Source organism: Neovison vison, chromosome 2 (assembly GCF_020171115.1).
Source record: "Neovison vison isolate M4711 chromosome 2, ASM_NN_V1, whole genome shotgun sequence".
Classification (NCBI taxonomy): Eukaryota; Metazoa; Chordata; class Mammalia; order Carnivora; family Mustelidae; genus Neogale; species Neogale vison.
Window position 1 is genome coordinate 46,485,806 of NC_058092.1, and position 20,902 is coordinate 46,506,707.

The window sequence follows — 20,902 nt, forward strand, 5'->3', positions numbered from 1 at the left end:
GTAAGAAATCATCTCCCATAGTTTACATATAAGGAAACATAAGGCCAGGGGCTGAAGTGACCTCCTGAAACCTCGAGGAACTAATAAGGTGGAGAGAAAAGTCAAACGGGAATCTTTCAGATTCCTATGTTGGGCTTCCTTCTATTATAACCTTGCTTAAGAGCTTTTTTTGGGAGAAATATAGATTAAAAAGAAAGAAAGAAAGAAAGAAATGACTACGCAATATACTATAGATACGTCAAAAATGTTCTAAAAACAGCCAGGTGGAACCATCGGCTCCTAGACTCCACAGTGAAGGGGAAGTTTAAATGAAAATAATCACATTTCCTACCTCATATGGGTGTTCAGATATTGAAAACAGTTACACGCATACAGCACTTAGCACAGTGTGTCGCATGTCGGGAGAGCTGGGTGAATAACAGTTATCGTTATTATAGGTACTAACATTCATACTATGAAGCAATGCCATGTGCCAGACGCTTGTGAAATGATGGACACAAATATCCCCAGGAAGGAATTGACATACAAAGGGTCAGATGCATCAGGCAGGATTAACAGGCTGCCCTGTCCAGCTACGGGTCCCCTGAGGATGAGATAAGGGGAAGCACAGGAGAGGGCTCTGAGAAACCCTACCCGGCACAGTGCACGCACATAGTGGGATGGCTGTGATCTCAGTGGATCCTGAAAAGCTGGTAGGAAAACACAACAGGTTTCGGGCATGGATGGCTGAAAACCTGCAGTGCTATTCCAGAACATTCTATGATTAAAAAAAAATAAATAAAACCAACAACAAAAAACTGGTCTCTAATTCCAGCCATCCCTATTATTAGCTATAGAAGACTTGGAAAAAAAACTAATCCCAAATTTCACTTTTCCCAGTTAAAAAAAAAGAATTTAAGTATTCTCTTCTCCTCTGCTTTGTGCCCAGAGCCTGGCCCCTGTGGACTTCAATCCCTGGTCCTCCGGGCTTCCTGCCCTCTGGATTCCAGTTGGGTTCCACCAGGGCAAGACGCCCGGGCGGGAGACCAGAGGGTGGTTGAGGAGAGAGCTCAGGGTATTCTGAACACATCCTTTCCTTCCTTGTCCTACAGCTCTGGCAGTGCCTATATTTTCACTTGATGAGGGAGTAGGCTTCCTCCTCAATCCTGCTCTCTTTGGGTTTCATTAAATATATTTCCTCCCAGGGTGGTGGCTGCTTTCTACTGTTGCAGGTTCCTGAGAGCATCACCATCCCTAGTTCCCTTACTTAACCTTACCTACCCTTTCTTTTCTTTTTTTTTTTTCTTTCTTTCTTTCTTTCTTTCTTTCTTTCTTTTTTTTTTTTTTTTTTAATTTGACAGAGATCACAAGTAGGCAGAGAGGCAGGCAGAGAGAGAGAGAGGAAGGGAAGCAGGCTCCCTCCCGAACAGAGAGCCCAATGTGGAGCTCGATCCCAGGACTCTAGGATCGTGACCTGAGCCAAAGGCAGAGGCTTTAACCCACTGAGCCACCCAGGCACCCTTTACCTACCCTTTCTAAGGGGCTCTTTCATTAAAGTGTCCTCATCTCACTTAGCCAGGGTAGGCTCTGCTTCTTAGAGGACCCCAGCTGACATATTTAGAGCTCTGAAATTAGCCCTCCAGGCATCATCTCTGGGAGAGCCCATCCCCTCCTGGAGTTTCAACCACCACCCTTTTGCCCAAGGACTCTGAAAGCTGACTACTTTGTAAGTCAATGATGTGTGGGTACTGGGCAGTAACTTACCAGTAAGGGCTTAAAATCTCATTGGGCAACCAAGATAAATTAAACAGAGATACAAAAAAGAAGATAATTAAGCATTAAACTATGTCTTATCAGACACTGGACATCCGGAGACTGAGGTTTGAAATTTTGGGCTTAACACAGGTTAAATGAAGGTTCCAGGGCAAATCCCTTAACTTCTATGAACCTCAGATGTCTTATTTATAAAACAGAGAGGCTAATATCTAATTCAGAAGATCAAAAGAGATGATAGATGGGAAGATGCTTATGTTGACTCTAAATTAAAATACAACGATAATGGTGTTTTGCTGGAGGACAGGCAACAGCCCACTCATACTTGGAATATGATTTCCCCTCTTAAATCTTTACAATCCAGAAGAAAATTCTCTAAAACAGGAAAAGGTACCAGCCTCAAAGAGTCTAGCAAAGGAAAGCAGATTTTCTTTTTATTTCTCCTATGGCCTAATGTGAACAAGTGCACCCTTTTGCAAGGTTTAACAGGCATTTTGTACTTCTCTGTCTCTTTCTTTTCTGGGCAGGTGGCCAAATGGAGAATCGATCATTTATGTTTCTGTTTCCTAAAGAGAGAAACCACTGGGAGCTGAAATGTCAACATTCTTCTCTGCGATTTGCAAATAATGAAACACAACTGTCTGGGAACCAAGAACCCCTCCATGAGCTCCGTGCATCTGACAGGAGTGTGTCATGGCGGGACAAATTCTCAGGGCTTTGGGGACCTCACAGATCTGAGGGGTGACAGATGGGGCACCTCACGGCAGGTAACACACGCACATTCTCCAAGTCAGCAGTCATCACCAGGCCTGGACCCACTAGCTTGAGTCACCGTGAAGGCAGACGGAGAAGCTTCAGTGAGCACAGGGAGACTCCTGCTCCAAGCCCCTCAGACCGCAGTGCTTCTATGAATGGAGCTGGCCGACGGGTGCTCTGGGACATGTGCCTGGTGAGTGGCTCTCTACCAGGAGGCCGGGAGAAGAAGCATCAGCTCCTCAGTAGACCTACTTGTGGCTCTGGGTGAGAGCCAGGCTGTTGGTAGATTTTTCTTGATGTCCTTTAATAAGTATTTGTCGGCAGCAAATCTCTATTTGCCTGGCCTCATGCTCAGTAAGGGACCTTCAGCAAAAATGAAGATCCTGGCCTTCATCCCTATCCCTGAGTGGTGTCTCCTTGGGCGAGAAGGTGTGGCTCTATCTGATGGGAGTCTGGAGGGAGGCTGAGGACTCCGGGCTCAGTGTGTTTTGGGTTCTCTCTGCAACGTGCCCACTGCTAGAGAGGCTGCCCTCTGGTCTGACCTCATGCATGGATCACAGGTCCTGCTCAGGGGCTGGACGGGGGCTGGCGGGAACAGGAAGGGATGCAGTTATCCAACTGTTCCATGAACCAAGGGCGGCAGGCCGTCTCTTTCCAGGATGCCCATTGTGGCATGTATCCTAGTAATGTCCTTCTTCCCAGCATTTATCAGTCATAAGGCTGGACTTTAGAATTCCTCCTCTCAGACTTTGTTATCTACTTATCAATCAGACTGGAGCTTAGCAGAAGAGAGCTCATTATTAGGGTGCTCTAAAATCTCATAACATTGCTTAATTAGAAAGAAAGAGAGAAAAAGAAAGAAAGAAAGAGAGGAAGGAAGGAAGGAAGGAAGGAAGGAAAAACATTAACCTTTTACAAGGCGATAATCTGTGAAATCATGATATGGGTATCTTTAAAACCTTTTTCTAGAATACCTTATAATAGATACATAACTATTAAAACAAAGCTTGGTTATATAAGAGCTAAAAAAATAATGGGTCACTGTTTTGAAGATTAATATTTTTGGGTGCCTTGGTGTCTTAGTCAGTGAAGTGGCTGATTTCTGGTTTCCACTCAGGTCACGATCTTGCGGTCATGGGATCAAGCCCTGCTTTGGGCTTTGTGCTCAGCATAGACTCTACTTCAGATACTCTCTCCCTCTCCCCCCAACCATACTCACTCACTCTCTCTCTCTCTCTCTCTCTCAAATAAATAAATAAAATCTTTTAAAAATTAAAAAAAGAAAGAAAATTAAGATTTTTTAAAAATGATGATTCCTACAGTCATACTACAAGGACACTTAGCATCTGATATCCATGTTAAACTGCTGAGACAATTTGGATAACATAAATAAAAATAAGAGCTCTGATTTATTAAGCAAATAGGAAAGAAAAGGTAACATAGAGAGTGTTTTACAGATACTGTCCCGATTTGTAGCTGGAAGCACTTGGCCAGCCTTGCATATATATACATATATATTTTTTTCCTTTTGTTCCTCCTTTCTTACACTTAAAAAAAAAAAATACACTGATCAAGTTGTATCCTGAGGGACTATCTGAAGATATGAAAAAAAATTCTCATAACATAATATTAGGTGAGAAAAAAAAAGGATATAAGACTATATAAATAGTAATTCCAATTATATTACATGTGTTTATAATTCATATCCTATACCTAAAAATACAAAGACAGATTGTAAGTTATGCATAAAATTGTTGACACCGATCTTTGTGTATCATGGGTGATTTTCATTTTTCTCCTTATATTTTTCTGTATTTTCAAAATATTTTACAAAGAACACTTTGTGAATTCTATAATTGGGAAGATACTTATATTATATGTATTAAATGCATAAGGTATTTTGTATAGACTTCCTGCTCACTCATTTGTTTTTCAATATTTTAAATCGCTTTTTTAAAATAAAGAAATGAAGCCTAAATGAAGACCAGATTGTGGGAACAATGGGACACCTGGGTGGCTCAGTAGGTTAAGCCTCTGCCTTCAGCTCAGGCCATGGTCTCAGGGTCCTGGGATCAAGCCCCACATTGGGCTCTCTGCTCAGCGGGGAGCCTGTTTCCCCCTCTCTCTCTGCCTGCCTCTCTGCCTACTTGTGACCTCTCTCTGTCAAATAAATAAATAAAATCTTTTAAAAAAAATGTGGGAACAAACGATAGCTCTTTTTTATATGTTTTAAAAGGCCATTTAATAACATAATTTTATTGTGTATATTAATTTTTTTTCCAATTCCTTTCTTCAATTTCTCAATAAAAAGGCCTTCTTTATAGCATTTATTTTCAGAAACCTCTCTGTGATATGTCCAAATCCCAAAATCTCATACATATTACTTTAAAAAATATTTTTCTTTTACATCGTGTTTGGAAACATTAATAAGAATGATAAGAATGAATAAAATTAGCTTTTATCTTAACACAGCATCTTTTACCATATTTCTCATATTGTAAAATATTTAAAATGTACTCAAAAATAACAGAGGGCTGAAGATTCATAAAATCTGAGGGACTATAACATTTAACAGTTTTACTTTTCTTTTTGTAGGTATTGCGCAATGAAGAGAACATTGAGTAAAAGGTGATATGCTCAGAAGTTACAAAACTGGGCCCCGCAAAATATCTCCACATAGTAGGTGCTCAATAAACATTTCCATAACGCTTGAAATCTCTTCTCAATGAATACATGCAGTGATTCATCAGTGAACCATGTAATTTACTAATAAATGAATAAGTAAAAAGTTTTACCATAATGATCATAATCACTCCCTTCCCCCATAATAAAAGTAAAATGCTTGCACGGCACCTTGAGTTTCATCATGGAATCTTGACATAACTTGTCTCCCCGAGCCGCAGAAACCTCATCAATCCCGATCAGCTTGGCCTTGTACCGGACCCCTTCACCTTTAAATCTCTTAATCAAAGTGGCTTCACTGCGATCCTGACCTAAAAACAGAGAAAAGCAGGATTCAGGTATGTAGGTATGCAGGTCCCATTGTATTTAAATATCTCCAGTACTGAGTTTCCTTCTCTGGTTTCTAAGAAAGTCAAACCACTGGGTGGAGTAGGAAAGAAGGCTGATTCTATCCTTTTAAATTTAAACTTAAATTTAAATTTAAAAATTTTTAAAAAATTAAATTTAAAAATTCTGATTCTACCCTTTAAAATCCAAAGGAAAATTAGTTTTCTCAGATCCTCTGTTTTCTCAGGCAAAAAAAAGCAAAAAATAAAGCAAACAAAAAAACGAGTTAAAAATAACCAATCCCAACGGGGCATTAAGATAATTAAATCAGACAACATATGTTAAGCTCCCAAAAGAGAGCTTGATACACACCAGGTATTCAACAAATAATCACCACCTACTAAGAGTTCAGGTCTGACATTCTTGTTAGAGTAGAATTAGCACCAAGCCTCTTTGGCATTTCCAGCGTTTCATATGACTTTGGCCAGGGTCCAAGACCTTCTTACACCCAGTTCCACGGGCTGTTTTATAGTGAGACTCTAGAGTAATTGCTTTGTATCAAATAATGACCCAGGGACAATTATCAAAAAATGGTTTTACGATATCTCTTCCGCTAACTCGTGTGTGTGTGTAGAAAGAGGCTACTTGGTATGGTGAGCCCATACCCTGCAATAGCCTTTCTCGGTAATTATTAACATAATAATTTGCTAGGATGTGTCAACCAGACATTCAAATACATCCACATAAAATAAGGACAGTAAAGTTTCTGTGAGCTGAGTGTTTCTTGGGAGATGTTTTGTAAACTTGATCCCCACTCTTCGTAAAACCTCAACCATATCCATTTTCTGACAAAGAGTACGAACGTCACAGAACTCAAGGAGCTTGCCCCAAGTTCACCCAGTCAGAAAAAAAGAAGAATGCACAGGAATTAAAATTTCTAATATCATCAAACTTTCATAAACTTTGCAACCATGGTCCCTAAAACCTGGGGCACTCTTGTCTTCTGATGCTCACATCCCAGAACATCACAAACTTGAACTTCCAACACCTCCTCCATCAAGCCTGCCATCATGGGGCAGAATGAGCTCAGTGCATGAGAGAGAACTCAGTCTACTTCCCTTTACCTACATGATGTGCAAACTAAGGTCTTTCTATAATGTGGCTGAGATTTATTGGAGCTGAAAACAGAGGAAAAACAGCAGCAATAGTTAACACTCCATAATGCTTTTCAACTGAAAAAACATTAACCTGCAGTTCACTTATTTATTCAGTCGTCCCTCACTGAAGGTCTGCTCTGTGCCAGATGCTATAATTCACTGCAACAGACGTAGGAGACAAAGTCTGTGCCCCTACAAGCTCGAGATTTTGGCGACCAGAAATTAAAAAGCACAACGCGCTACGCTAGTTGTGTAAGAAGGCGGCAGCTTTGGTGGACATCCTCATTTCGAGTCATGGCTTTCTCACTTGAAAACCAACTAAACTGTCTACTGAGCCTCAGTTTCCTCGTCTGTCAAATATGGATACAATATCTATGTTCAGATTTATGGTGAATAGTAACTTAAAGGAGAGAGTATGTGCGAAGCAGAGATTCACATGGTTAAGTTCTAGAAAATGGCAGCTGTCACCACTATTACCAGCCCAGTAAAGAAGCACATAGAAGATACGATGCTGAGGGAGGGAGGGCACAAAGGAGAAACGTCTGCAGAGTCGGACTCTTAATTTCCAGCTGGTGCTTTATCCCACTGTACCCTTACTAACTCCTGGTATATTCAAGCCTTTGAATCATATCCCACAAAGCAGATATAACACAGGGATGATAAGTCAGAACCTATAATCAATGTAAAAATTCAGCCTCAGGATTCTGTGAGGGCGGATGTCAGAGACTAAAGCACAGAACAAAGAAGACACTTGCCATGATACACCCTGTAGAGACATCTAGCTCATCACCACAGCTGTGGTCCTACAGGTCACCGATCTCTGCATGATCATGCAAAGTTGGGTGGGGGCGGCCTAGGGCTGGCTCTGGCTCTTGGGAAGGATATGGGTTCCAGATACCGTCTCTGCCTCTTCAACACAGGACAGTATTTCAGTCATAATCATATCCCTTTCACTGTGTGGGGCTTCTCCAAGCTCTATACAGGAAGCATTTATTAGGGTCTGTTTAAAGCACATTGTCCATACCAACTTGTATAGCCCCAGAAATAACCCTAGACATATGTGTGGTCATTCACGGTTTTATAAATGAGGATCTAAACTGAACATCTGAGAGGCCAAGTAACTTGTCCAAAACTGCTGAGTGTGACCTGAACCCAGAGCTCTCTGAGCCAAAGCCCAGACTTCTGGTTTGCAGGTGTCCTATGTTTTCAAGCTTTTGCTCTTAACCACCAGGATGAATTGCTTCTCGCTCTCCCTGACTTCCTCATCTTTATATGGTACCAACACTCACCTGGCCCAGATCTGTCGATACCTAATACACTGGCAGCATTAAAACTCCACTGGAGACAACTTGAAAATGCAACAAACAGCTTCCAGCCTCCACATCATGTCCCAGAAAATGTCCATGGGTCAGACACAAAGACAGCCTTAAGAAACATTTGTCAAGGCACAGAGCTCTGTCAAGGAGGACACTTCATAAGGAGGCAGAGCCAGCCCAGGTGAACGAGGGCAGAGATTAATAAGAAAATATTAGGCCATTTAGAGGAAAGTAGGGAGCCCCATTTAGATTAGGACCCAGGGCCAAGCTAATTTGTATGAAGGGCACTTACGCAGTAGATAATCTGGTTTCTCATTAAATGCTCCACCATTAAAAGGGTAATTTTTCATGAGCACATCTTGAGCAAGGTCTCCGTTATATTAGTAAAGAAATAAATAACAGACATAGGAGCCATAAGGCTGTTTCATCAGAGACACATATGATGTGAGGGGAGTAGGATAAGGGTCAGTCTTCATGTGTCCCAAGTCATCGTGAATCCCCGGCCTTTTTTGCTGAAAGCCCCACTGACACTACGCTTCAGGATGGACAGAAGAAGGGACGCGTGCTTTAGGAAAATCGCCAACACTGTCACTCTCAGTTCGCGACCATTCACTCTACCAATCACTGTGCCAAGATCTCCTGTGCAAGGGAGTCCTCCCCGCGGCTCTTTAAGTTAGACTGTCACCTGCCCTGTTTTATGGGAGATGATGTCAGTGACCAACATCAACAGCAGAACTGAAATTTTTAACAGCTTTACGGAGATATAATTCCCATACCATTCAATTCCCTCTTCTGAGGAATATAATTTTAGTACATTCATAGAGCTGTACAGCCATTATCACCAGCTAACTGCATAACATTACCTTCACTCCCAAAATAAGCTCTGCACCCATCAGCAGTCGCTCCCCATCTCCCCGAAACCAGCCTAGGCAAGTACTAGTCCATTTGCCGTCTATGGATTTGCCGATTCTTAGTATCACACCATTTCTCCCCGAGTACCCCTTCTCTCCTAGGTATAATCCTGGGTCATATGGTAACTCTATGTTTAAATTTCTGAGAAACTATTAGTGTTTTTCCAAAGTGACTGTAACCGGTTTATAATCCTGCCTGCAAAGTATGAGGATTTCAGCTTCTCTACCATATTTTCTTGCCAATATTTCTGTTCATCTTTAGACAAATACTTCTGTTTGTCTTTTTTGCTTTAGCCGGCCTTAGGAGTGTTTAGCAATATTGGAGTTTTGTTTTGCGTTTTCCTCAGGACTGATGATGTTGAGCATCTTTTCTTGTGCTCACTTTTCCTCTGCATCTATCTTCGTGGAAGAAACTATTCAAATCCGACATCGTCAGGAGACCTGGCTGGCTCAGTCAGAAGAGCGTACAACTCTTGATCTCGGGACTGTGAGTTTGAGCCCCACCCTGGGAGTAGAGATTGCTTAAAAACAAAATAATAAAATCTTAGAATAATAATAAAAAGGAAGAACATCTGACATAGTCAAATCTGACAGCCTGAGTTTGAGCCCAGGTGTTATGACAAAGGTCATGCTTTTAGCCATTAAGCCCTTTGGCATTGGTCCACCTTACTCCGTATTCGGTTAGGGCACTTGCCACGTCTTACTTTGTGTCACAGCTATTTGGGTAGACCCCTTATGGAGCCTGCAGCAAACTGGCAGCTATCTTACTCTTAAAGACAAGTATCCTATAAACACATACATGGTGCCTGACCTTCTCAGACCTTCTCCCCCTTACTCCTCCAGGGCTACCGGAAATAGGCACTGTCATCGTTCTATGAAGGAAGAACCCAAAGCCAGAGAGGTAAGTGAAATGAGTGCAAGCTGAGCTAGGAAGAGAATCTCTCTTGTACCGGGCCAAGACCTGAGATCTTCCACTGGAGGGCAAGAGGGTTCAAAGGCCCAGAACAAGAGTTCTGGATTCCAAGGATCTGCATTCTGGTCCCAGCTCTCCGACACATTCTCCTCATTGTGTTGTGCTGGGGAAGATCTTTCCATGTCTGCTACAGTGTCTTTCTCCTCTGAAGAGTAGCTAATAACCACTGTTCCCATACTGGGTCACCGTGTAGGTCAAAGAAATGACACATAGACATCAACATAGGCCAGTGACTGGCCAATCGGAGCTCACGTGTGCAAGGCAGGCTATGTTCTACAGCTTTGCCCTGCTGTTGTCTGGGGCTGGAGGGCACTGTCTTGCCCTGTCTCTGTCCATCTCCACGCCCCACTCCCCACTGCACACCTTAGGTCTCAGCACAGTACCATATGCCCAGGGCTCCTCTGATCCCAAGGGTCTATCTGGGAGGTCCCCTCGGAAATGCCTCCATAATATTCTCCTGATACTCCCCCCCTGCATTCTCCCGAGGACTCAATCTCATTTGTAATAATCTGTTTAAATCCAGCCTTCTGCTTAGTCTGTAAGTTCCAGAATGTAGAGAGCTATGATGGAATGGTTCACCAAGGTACCAGGGCACAGCATTTTTCTAGCACACTATCCCCTCACAGCACCTGACATGGCATCTGTGACACCTCACTGACTTTGTCCTCATGCCTCCTTCTCTGCACTTGAGCTCCACGGGGGTGGGGGCTGAACAGATTCATCTCTGGTTTCTGAACTAGCATGGTGCCTGGCACAGAGAGGACTGGCAGTGCCCAGGTCTACTGAATAACTGAATAAATGAATGAATTAATTTCTTTACTCAAAAGAGGCAAGTGGACTCCCAGAGTCAGAATCACTACGGGGAAGTGTAAGGGGTCACGGAACACCCCTTCCATACAGACCCTATTTCAAATCCATTCTGCCAGTGTAATTCACTTAGTCTCCAGGGAATAAAATCCCTAATGGGATAAAGTCAATGTCACACCCACGGTTATTTTATTTTAACGTTGCCTTTGCGTTGAGCCATTAAGGAAGAGCCTTTCTCAACCTCATCACAAACCTGCTCCCCTTACAACCCAGGAAATGCCTCTCCTTGCAATTTAAATTGCAGCAGTCCCCAGGGGGCACTGAGCAAACTCCCCTGTTCTGAACAGTCCTCAAAGCTGCTGTCAGGAAGAACACCGAGACCCTGTCTTGGAGTAGAAGGTCCTGCCGTTGATGTGACTGTCCCACGCAGGGAGTGACCTTGCAGAAGCTCCAATAACAAGCACCCCTATCAGAAGTCAGGGTCCAGAGGAAGCAGGCAATTAGCATTTTTTTATGACACTGAGTAGAGACGCAGAATCCACGAGAATAACACGAGGCCTCCCACTTCAGGCTGTTCGTTGAAGACGGCTAATGGCCAAATAAAAGCTATGTCACACCCAAGGTTATTTTCCCTTTATTCCCCCGACTCGTCACGGATTGTAATAAGCCCGGCCACAGGAACACATGCAAGAGCCAAGCTGAGTGTGTTGCTGTGCTCAGCCTGACTGGGAGTTCTTTTTTAACTTCTGATAGGGAAGAGTATTTCCCTGTCCAGCAGAGGTCAACATCAACAAATTCCTCCCAGTGAGCTGAGCGCTCACGTGTAGGTTTGGATGGATATTGAAACCTCTCAGGAAGTGTCTCAGTCAGCTGCGGCTGCTGGAACAAAGATCCCATGGGGGTGGCGCTTGAACAACCATCTGGGGTTCGAAAGTCCAAGACCAAGGTGCTGGCTGATTCTGTTCTGGGTGAGAGCTTTCTTCTTGGTTTGCAGATTGCCGTGTCTTCCCACGGTAGACAGAGCATGCACCCGTGCGGTCTCTAACCCTCTTCATACAATGGCACTAATCCCATCACAGTAGACTCTCATGACTTAATCGAAACCCAATAACCTCCCAAAGGCCCCACTTCCAGTACCATCACACTGGGGAGCTAGGGCTTCAAGGTATGAATTTTCTAGGGTGTCTGGGGACAAGACAGAAAGACACCAATATTTAGTCCATATAACGGCGGCCAGGATTTGGAAGGAAGGGAAGAAAGCTGGGATGATCCCTGAAGACAAGCCTGTTCCAGTTTCATAAACTGTCTTACTGAGGACTCACAATATCTTGTGGGGGGGGACACAGGGAAGTGAGGTCAGTGGCACAAGGTCACACAAGTGAGGAGCACGGTGTCTAACTCTTTGGAGTCCAATGACCTTTCGGGAGCTCTGTGACTTCATGTGTGTCTAATATAGGGAAGGTTATTTCGCTTCTCTGAGTGTTCATTCTCCATCTGCAGAACACCGTCGTTAACTGCACTGCTCTCCAGGACAGTGAGAAGGATTATGTGAAACAACACACATTTTACTCTTAGCACACTCCCTGGCACAACACAGTCATTCGGTACATATTTATTACTTTCCTCCTCCCCAAATAATATATTTCACATTAAGCACCAGTGGCCCAAAGCTAACCATAGCAAAGCCTATTGCAGTAGGAGTGATGGCCCCAGCTGTTTGGGAAATACTTGTGGTTGCCTGGGAATAAGGGTGCAATTAGGAACAGGATGTTCCTTCCTGAAGGCAATCGGGAGATCACCTGATGAATTATTAACACAATACCCAAACTGAGACAACCCTCCCTCCTTCTGCATATCTATCTGAATCACCAGGCCATCCATCTTGATGATAAGAACATTTCAAAGAGGTTTTTTTTCTCCCGCTGCCTGTCCGACAAGATTCTGCCCATTTGCCGAAAGAGCTCTATTGTCTGTTAGGTTGTCCAATTTAAAGAACAGATTGTGGGGGGAATTTCAGAGCCCAGCAGCAGAGATAACTTATTTTATTTAGAATTCTATCGTGCAATTATCCAGGTGTTGATTTGCAATGGACAAATAATTACGTATACTGGCTGCGTAGGAGAGAATGCCGATTTTGTGTAATTAACTAGCCGGGTAGCGAGCAGAATAAGGGGAACAACACACTTAGGGGGCTGTTAAAATGTGCTTTTATGAACATGGCTGCTGTCATTACTGCTAAAAGGTAAACTAATTAAAGAGCCAAATAATATTCAACCTATTATTCATGCACACATTCCCTTTAAGAGATGTTCTCCACTGGTACTTCTGAAAAGGACTCTCTGTAAAGAGCATCTGGAATCCAAGGGCATCTTCCCTGGCAAAGTCAAGATTCCACAGATTCTAATTCGAGAGACTGGGAATCTGCATTTTCAAAGACTGGCCTACGATTCGGAGGCTGAGTCAGACTAGGAACAAGTGAAGTGTAAAGCAGGGACCTTTGGTGACCCTCATACGAGGGACCCAATCCTTACACTCAGATACTTGGTCTTTCTTTCATTTCCTTTTTATTTAAGGTCTACTAGGACTTCTTCCTGTTTCTTTCTGTTTTCCTCCCTGGGAGCAAACACAGAAACCTCCCGGTTTTAAGAATGTAAAGATATCTGTAATCCTCTGTGGAGACCGAGGAGCCTGGCATGTCCTGCTACCGTGGGCCTGTCTGGGACCATCCAGTCTAGCTTTCCATCCACAGCTGTATTGGTCCACGCCTGCTCCCTGAGAGCCTGCGGACCGCACACACGACTGGCTTCATGAGTGGTTTATGGTGGGGCTTGTGTCTTCTTCCGGCGGGTCAGGGGACAAGCTAAACTAGCGTGTGTTGTCACGAGTGTCAGACCAAAGCACGGACCAGGCTTTAAAGGATACGTACATCCTTCTTCTTCTTTTTTTTTTTTCCTTTAAGATTTTATTTATTTATTTGACAGAGTGAGATCACAAGTAGGCAGAGAGGCAGGCAGAGAGAGAGGAGGAAGCAGGCTCCCTGCTGAGCAGAGAGCCCGATGCGGGCCTCGATCCCAGGACCCTGAGATCATGACCTGAGCCGAAGGCAGCGGCTTAACCCACTTCATGCTTTCACTCCTCGTAACGGCTGAGCGCGGCACACACTGTTAGCCTCTTACAGATGAGAGCACGGAGGCTCTGAGAGGGTAGAGACTGGCTCGAGAGAGCCGGGACAGGGCAGAGCCAGGAGTGCCAAACAGCACGTGCACTTAATCCGAAGAAGTTTCAAGGAGGAGATTCTGAAGATTTGGGTAAGAAGCAGGAGCATGGAGGGAGGGAGGAAGGCTGGTCTGAAGCCACAGCCCCAGCATTTTTTTTTTTTTTTCCTGTCATTTGCAACCAAAAGTGTTCTATTAGGGGAGCCACGCTGCATGGAGGAAGGCAGAGGGTGCAGATAAAATACCAAAGGTGTGGGGGCAGGGCGGGGCAAGGAAGGGAGAAGAACAGCTTTGGGATGGGTCTTCTCAGCTGGTTTTGACATTCGGAAGCCTTTCAGCCTAGAGAAAGTCACTTCTCCCTGCAAAGGAGGACAGCAACACCCCTTGTATGATTACTATCAATGCAGTCGTGTTATTTGAAGCACGCAGCACAGCTGTGAAGCTCCTGGCCAGTATCTCATATTGACAATATTTTCATCCCTTTCCCGTGGACTGCAGACTATGAGGTGTGTCTCCCAGACCCAGTTTCAGGTCTGAAGGCTCATCTCCCCAAGGTGACACGCTGGCCTAGGAAGGTTCTGGGGTGAGTGGCTCTCAGAAATCGCCTTCCAGGGGCACCTGGGTGGCTCAGTGGGTTAAGCCTCTGCCTTCAGCTCAGGTCATGATCTCAGGGTCCTGGGATCAAGGCCCACATAAGGCTCTCTGCTCAGCAGGGAGACTGCTTCCCCCTCTCTCTCTCTGCCTACTTGTGATCTCTCTCTCTGTGTCAAATAAATAAATAAAATATTAAAAAAAAAAAAAAGAAAGAAAGAAAGAAATCACCTTCCACCAAAAAGAGTCCTATTGCCCTCACTTCACTCCCTGGTGTGTTTTGATCCGTAACACTAACAAACAATCTTCCGCAGGGCTGTGTAACTAAAGTGCCCTATAACTTTTATAAGCCTAAATGTTCTTCAGAAGCATTTAAGTACAGATTTTAGTATTTCTTTGAGCACTTGAATGATCCAAAATTTTGGTTTTTGTTATGTGATGATATCAGAGATGATGTTTTACTTCAATGAGGGTGTTGGGGAAGAGGAAAAAAAAAAATCATCATTTTCTCTATCCTTATAGGTTCTTGGCTGATACCTTCCTATAATAAAGGACAGAATAACAGGAGAAAAACAAACACAAATTTAGTAACACGTACTCCTCCTGTATATGTGGGAGAGACAATGGAGTGACTCTCACCTCACTCCCTGGGGCCCCGGTAGCTCACTTCCAGTCAGCAGGGGTGATTATACATATGGGTATAAAAGTCCAAGCCCCCGGCCTCAATTTGCAGATTTGGGGCAATGCTGAAGGGCAGGGCAGAGCTCCCTGGGTAACGTGGGGTCAGCTGAGGTCCTGGCTGCGGCTACATCAAAGCCCACCTCCTGGCTCTGTCCAGTCCTGCCACCTGCACTCCCCATTGGTGCTGATTCTGGGGCCTTCCCTGATGAGATCTCTGGGTCTGCCATTGGTTTCCTGGAAACCTGATCAAAGCCCTGCACAAAATAAATGCATTTGAGTAAGAGTACTCTGCAAGACAAGGGGGTCATGATGTGGAGAGGCAAGCCACCATGTGCCTGCCTGCGATAGCCCAAGGGTGACAGAAGGAAGGCTCAGAGGCAGCATCCAAAGCTCACATAATGTACAGTGATGCTGACATCCCGTGAGATGAAGCCTGTTCGAGAAGGTACATCCAGGGTGAACTCCCTCTCACCAAATGCATGGCGAAGGCCCCTGGCAAACGTATCGAATATTCCCCGGGCATCCCGGGCAGGTGAGTCTGCAGGAATGAGTGGAGCAACCAGCAACCCAAGGGCATCCTCACTACCACCGGATCTGGGAGGTACTGTGGGGTTTGCTTTTCTGAAAATCCCGAGACGGCCCCCCGCCACCCCCACCACTGCTGCGGCAACAAATGCACATCCAGCAGACACTAGGCATTTATAAACCCTGAAAGCAGATGACAAGTGAAGACAATCTTGTTTTCCGATAAAAAATAACACATACATTTTTAAACCTTTTCTATTTCCATTCTTTACAACAACTGGGTTTTTGTTTTGTTTTGTTTTGTTTTTCCCCTTTCTAGTTACAAAGTGAAGCATGCTCAAACCTTACAATTTGGAAAATGCAGGAGAGGGAAAAGGGGGGGGAGATAGTCACCCAGAATACCTCCCGGGGGAGGGGGTGGGTATCAATGGCTTCACGGGAGTAGTTGCTCTTCCAAACTTTTTCCTAAGTGTATACACACACGGACACCAAATTCTTTTTTTTTTTTTAAATACCTATTTTTTTTTAAGATTTTATTTATTTATTTGACAGACAGAGATCACAAGCAGGCAGAGAGAGAGGAGAAAGCAGGCTCCCTGCTGAGCAGAGAGCCCAATGCAGGGGCTCGATCCCAGGACCCTGGGATCATGACCCGAGCCGAAGGAAGAGGTTTTAACCCACAGAGCCACCCAGGTGCCTCCGAACACCCACTTCTAAAAAACGTTCTCATGCTCTAAGCCTGCAGCTTGCTTCTTCCATTTGGCAGTGCATTATACCTTCTCTCCATATTGGTATTTTTTGTAACATGATTCTTAGTGGCTGCATAATATCCCATCACACCATAGACATATCATAATTCATCTAACCAATCCCCCTCATCATCAGACAGTTACAATGTTTCCAGTTAAAAACAGAGCAAACAAATACGATAGGGAAAACCCCTCCTAAAGTAGTAGAGGAATGGATTCTTCCCTGTGAGGATGCCTCTGTAGAGTATCAGGATTGATGCTTCATGATCTTCCCCTCCTCCTCTTCCACTCCAGAAAAGTGCGGGCTCAAAACAGACAAATGTCTGAAAACAAATGCACGTCTCCCGATGTCTTTCTTTGGAAGAAGCACGGGAGGGTGAAGGAAAGTTGGTTGTATGATTTGGATTACAAAAGAACCCTTGTAAGCTCGGGCCCTGTTGCCCACGGGAAGCCGGTCGACTGGGAGCAGAGGAGAGAGAAGCAGGAGAATGGGATTTATTGGGCGAGCTGGGGTCATAGTGCAGCCCACGGCAGCCGAACCCCTCGTTTGGAGCTCTCACCCAATGTGCATGAACACTTGGAATGTGAAAGCCTGCTCTCGGACCCAGACAGAGGTTAATTAAACCACAGATGGACAAGGGTTTCTATTTTCACACGCAGCCTGCAATTGGCCAAGAACTTCCTTCTGCGCCAGCTACAACTTCCATGGGGTCATCTCCATTAGGGAAAAAAAACAAGAGGATTTAATTGGGTGTCTCTGTTGCCAACTTGTTTGCAGACTATTTTTTAAGGGAGATTATTTTGGTCCTGGTATATTCTGGTTGCGAGCAAGGCTCAGGCTTTATCTTCCATCTGCCTTCTAAACAAGAGGGCTGTGTATACTATCGACTGATTAAATTATTTCTTTAGAGTACAAAGAAGTATTTGTGATGAAGACAACAGAGAGGGCAAATCAATTATTTACTGAGAAGGCTGCAATATAAATTACATTTGATTAAACTCAGAGATAAATCTCAGTGATGGAGGTTTTAAGTGGAATGTGCCCGAAGAGACAGTGACTAAGTGCCCCCCGACATCGCTAGTAATGAATGCAAGGGCACGGTCCCAGCCCTGACACCCCTGGGTCTCTAACAGAGTATGCCAAATATTCATCCATGCCACAAACATGTGTTGGATGCCTCCTATGTAGCACTGGCCGCAGGGGACCCAGGTACCGTCATGAACCACAGGGAGAAAAGCAAGTCCCTGCTCGCCTAGAGCTTCTGATCTAAAAGGGGAAGGAAGATCGTCAGCCAGTAAATAAATAATGAACAAGATCATTCCAGATAGGGAAAAGTGTTATGGAGATGATAAAACAGTCTGATGAAATGAAGAGTGACGGAGAGGGGGTGGGGGGAAGGATTCATTTAGACAGGCTGGCCCACAAAGGCACTTCTATAGAAATGACATTTGAAAGGAGACATGAACTACGAGAAAAGGGCAGTCGCGCGCCAGGAGGGAATGTGTTTGGTCTGTTTACAAAACAGAGAGAAGCCAGTGTGATGGGACTGGGGAACTCGAGGGGGAGGAGGAGATGGGATGTGGCTGTGAAGAGGGAGACAGGGATCCTTCCCACGCCGCTTGAGGAGGCAGGGCAAGGTGTATGGGATTTGGCTTCAAGGGCCAGTGAGAACCTTTGGGGGCCATCAGGCAGGCAGACGACTCACTTACTGTGAAAACTTCTCTGATGGTTCTGTGGCCAAAGGGTGTGACACAGTTGAAGCCAGAGTCATTGTGTAGTTCAGCTGCAGGATGGGATCAGAATAAGGGCTACAGACAGGAAGGGGGGGGGGGCGCAGCATCAAAACAGACCTGGGAGGAGGAAAGGCAGATAGAGTTTCCCCATAGTCTGTCCGTCCGTGCATGAGGCAGGAAAAGGGAGGAAGCAAGTACAACAATGGATTTCGGCTTCAGGACCTGAGTGGAAGGCAGAGTTCCTTCCTGATACACCATCATCCTAATCAGTGATGGCCACAGAGTCGGTGGGACCTGGTGACTTTCACATCCCTGCTGTGTGCAGGGCGTGTGGGATTCAGGAATGGAGAGAGGCAACCTCGGAATGCCCCCTCTGCCATCAGGGTGCCTGTCCTTGCTGAGTCCCCGTCATATCCTTATTCACAATACAAAATAGACAAGACCTACCTTGAAGTCTGGGAATGAAATAAGGAAGTGGCCAGCACACAGCTGCTACACAAATGGGAGTTTTGTAGTGTAATCCCTCTGGTTTACACTGAGCACCAGAGCTCAGACTGAACCAGGTCCCTGCTGAAAAGCCCTGGCTTCTTCCCAGCATGGTTTTCCTCATAGGAAAGGGGCACGTTTTTGGTTTCTGGTTTTACTTATTTATTGATTTGATATTGCTTCTATCTCTCCAATGGAGTGAGAGGTGGGACCTTGTCTCAATCATCCAGAGCGGACACCTCCTGAATTGTGTGCCTAGTCTCAGGGACTGAGCCCCAGCCCACTGCCCTCTCCCACACAGCAGCGTCCTCACTGTGGCCACTTTTATACAATATGACCCCCCCTCAGGCCTCTCTTAACTAAACTGGATGGGGATACCAGGTCCAAGCTGTGATGATTAGAGACCCACCCTTGGGAATTGAGAATTGAAGCAGAGAGGGGAGTCACTTTGTCTGTGTGACCAGAATCTCAACACAAGATCGTAGAATTTCTGGGGTGCCCTCTTTTCCTGCTTGAGTAAGAGAAAGTCAATCTTATGGGAAAAAGGCAAAGGGGAAAGACATTCTGGAAGAAGTGACCACGGAGACAAGTATTGCTGGAGTCCTCAGTGAGTCCAACCCTTCTGGGTCATCCTTGCAGAGGCTCAGCTCACACATGTTCTTCCTAAAATTCCACGAGACACCTCTGAGTCCTTATTGATATGTCCCTGTGTCATATTTAAATCCATTCAAGTTGGCTTCTGTTCCTTGTAACTAGAAGACTTTCATTAATAATGGATGTGAATTTCTGTCTATCTGGCTTCTTGCTCACTGCCGGATAAAGGAGAGACAGTCACCGAATGTTTGCTGAAGAGAAGGGATGTTCATGGCTACACCCAACTGGCTGGATGCTTTATCCCAGTTTTCCCCACTTCCCACCTTCCTATCTGCTAAGAAAACCCACAAAAAGAGAAAGAATGGAGTTTAGAGGATTTCCCTCCACTTTTCATCACTAAGATCTCAGACCTCAAACAGTCTAATTTTTGTAGCTCATCTCCTTGAACGGCTTAGCTTTCGGTGAATTTAATATGCAAGAGTGAATTATTTCCTCAACAACTTCTTTTCGTCCCTTTTATACCAACACAAAAATACAGACCGGTCTTTCTGATCAGATAACACAAGCATGACTAGCTGCATAGCCTTGCTGATCTCAACAAAGCACCCCCCTCCAAAGATCTCAGTGTAGCCGCAAGCCTGCTCTTCATGCTTCTGAGAGCACCGTAGTAGAATTCCAGGAAGACTATGTAACAAATTTGGATAGTCAGCAATCCTAGGATGTAACAGGTCAATGGAAAACAGGAATAAGCATTAAATCTCTTTAACTTTAGGGGCGCTTGGGTGGCTCAGACAGTTAAGCATCTGTCTTTGGTTTAGGTCATGATCCCAGGGTCCTGAGATGGAGTCCCACATTAGGGCCCCTGCTCAGCAGGGAACCTGATTCTCCTTCCCTCTCTGCCTGCTACTCTATTTGTGCTCTCTCTCCTTCTCTCTCTCTCTCACTATCAAATAAATAGATAATTAAATATCTTTTAATTCACTCAACATTTTATCAGCATCTTTTATGTGACTGACATGGTACCAGTGTCTAGTGCTACCATTTATTACATACCTACTAAGCTCTCGGTATTGCGATAGACATTTTCATATACATTACTTTTCCTTTACCTATTCACCAGCCCTATCTCTTATGACCTCACTTTGTGCAGATGAGGTTAAGGAACCTGCCCAAGGTTCCAAGGAGCGGATAAGGAGATGTGATTCATCCCAGGCTCCACTCAGCTTTGTTTCGACCTCTCCATATGTCTCCCACTCTACCTAAGTTGCTCTCTTGAGGAGACAAATAAGACAGAATTGCTCCCTTTAAGAGGTCCTCAGTCCAGTGGAAGAAAGACATTTTCATAAAAGGGAATGCTTCATTAAGGAAGATGTCACCCACGTGCAAAGACAGCTCCAAAAATCAATCACTGCATTCTGATGGATGGGACAGGGATGGCTGCATGGACAAGGGGGCATTCCTACCAGGTGCTAAGTGATGCAAAGGAATCTAGAGCAAATCTTTTATAAGAATCTTGACAAAATGGAAATATTCATTACTGTACACCTGTTCTCTAAGGTCAGGGGAAGAGGTAAAAGACACTGGAATTAAGGACAAATTATACAATGTATATGCCATCAGTGATCCTAAGAGGTTGGTAGTATTTT

At 44.5% G+C, this 20,902-nt stretch overlaps 1 protein-coding gene across 6 annotated transcripts in view; it reads right to left on the minus strand.

Annotated features, from left to right (window-relative positions):
- The window catches only part of DAB1 (DAB adaptor protein 1), a 591,361-nt gene that overhangs the window by 139,898 nt on the left and 430,561 nt on the right, over positions 1 to 20,902 (minus strand). For all 6 annotated transcript variants that reach the window (XM_044238331.1, XM_044238332.1, XM_044238333.1 and 3 more), the window contains exon 3: positions 5,362 to 5,501. In XM_044238331.1, coding sequence (XP_044094266.1) covers positions 5,362 to 5,501 — 140 coding nt within the window. The remainder of the gene's footprint in view (positions 1 to 5,361; positions 5,502 to 20,902) is intronic.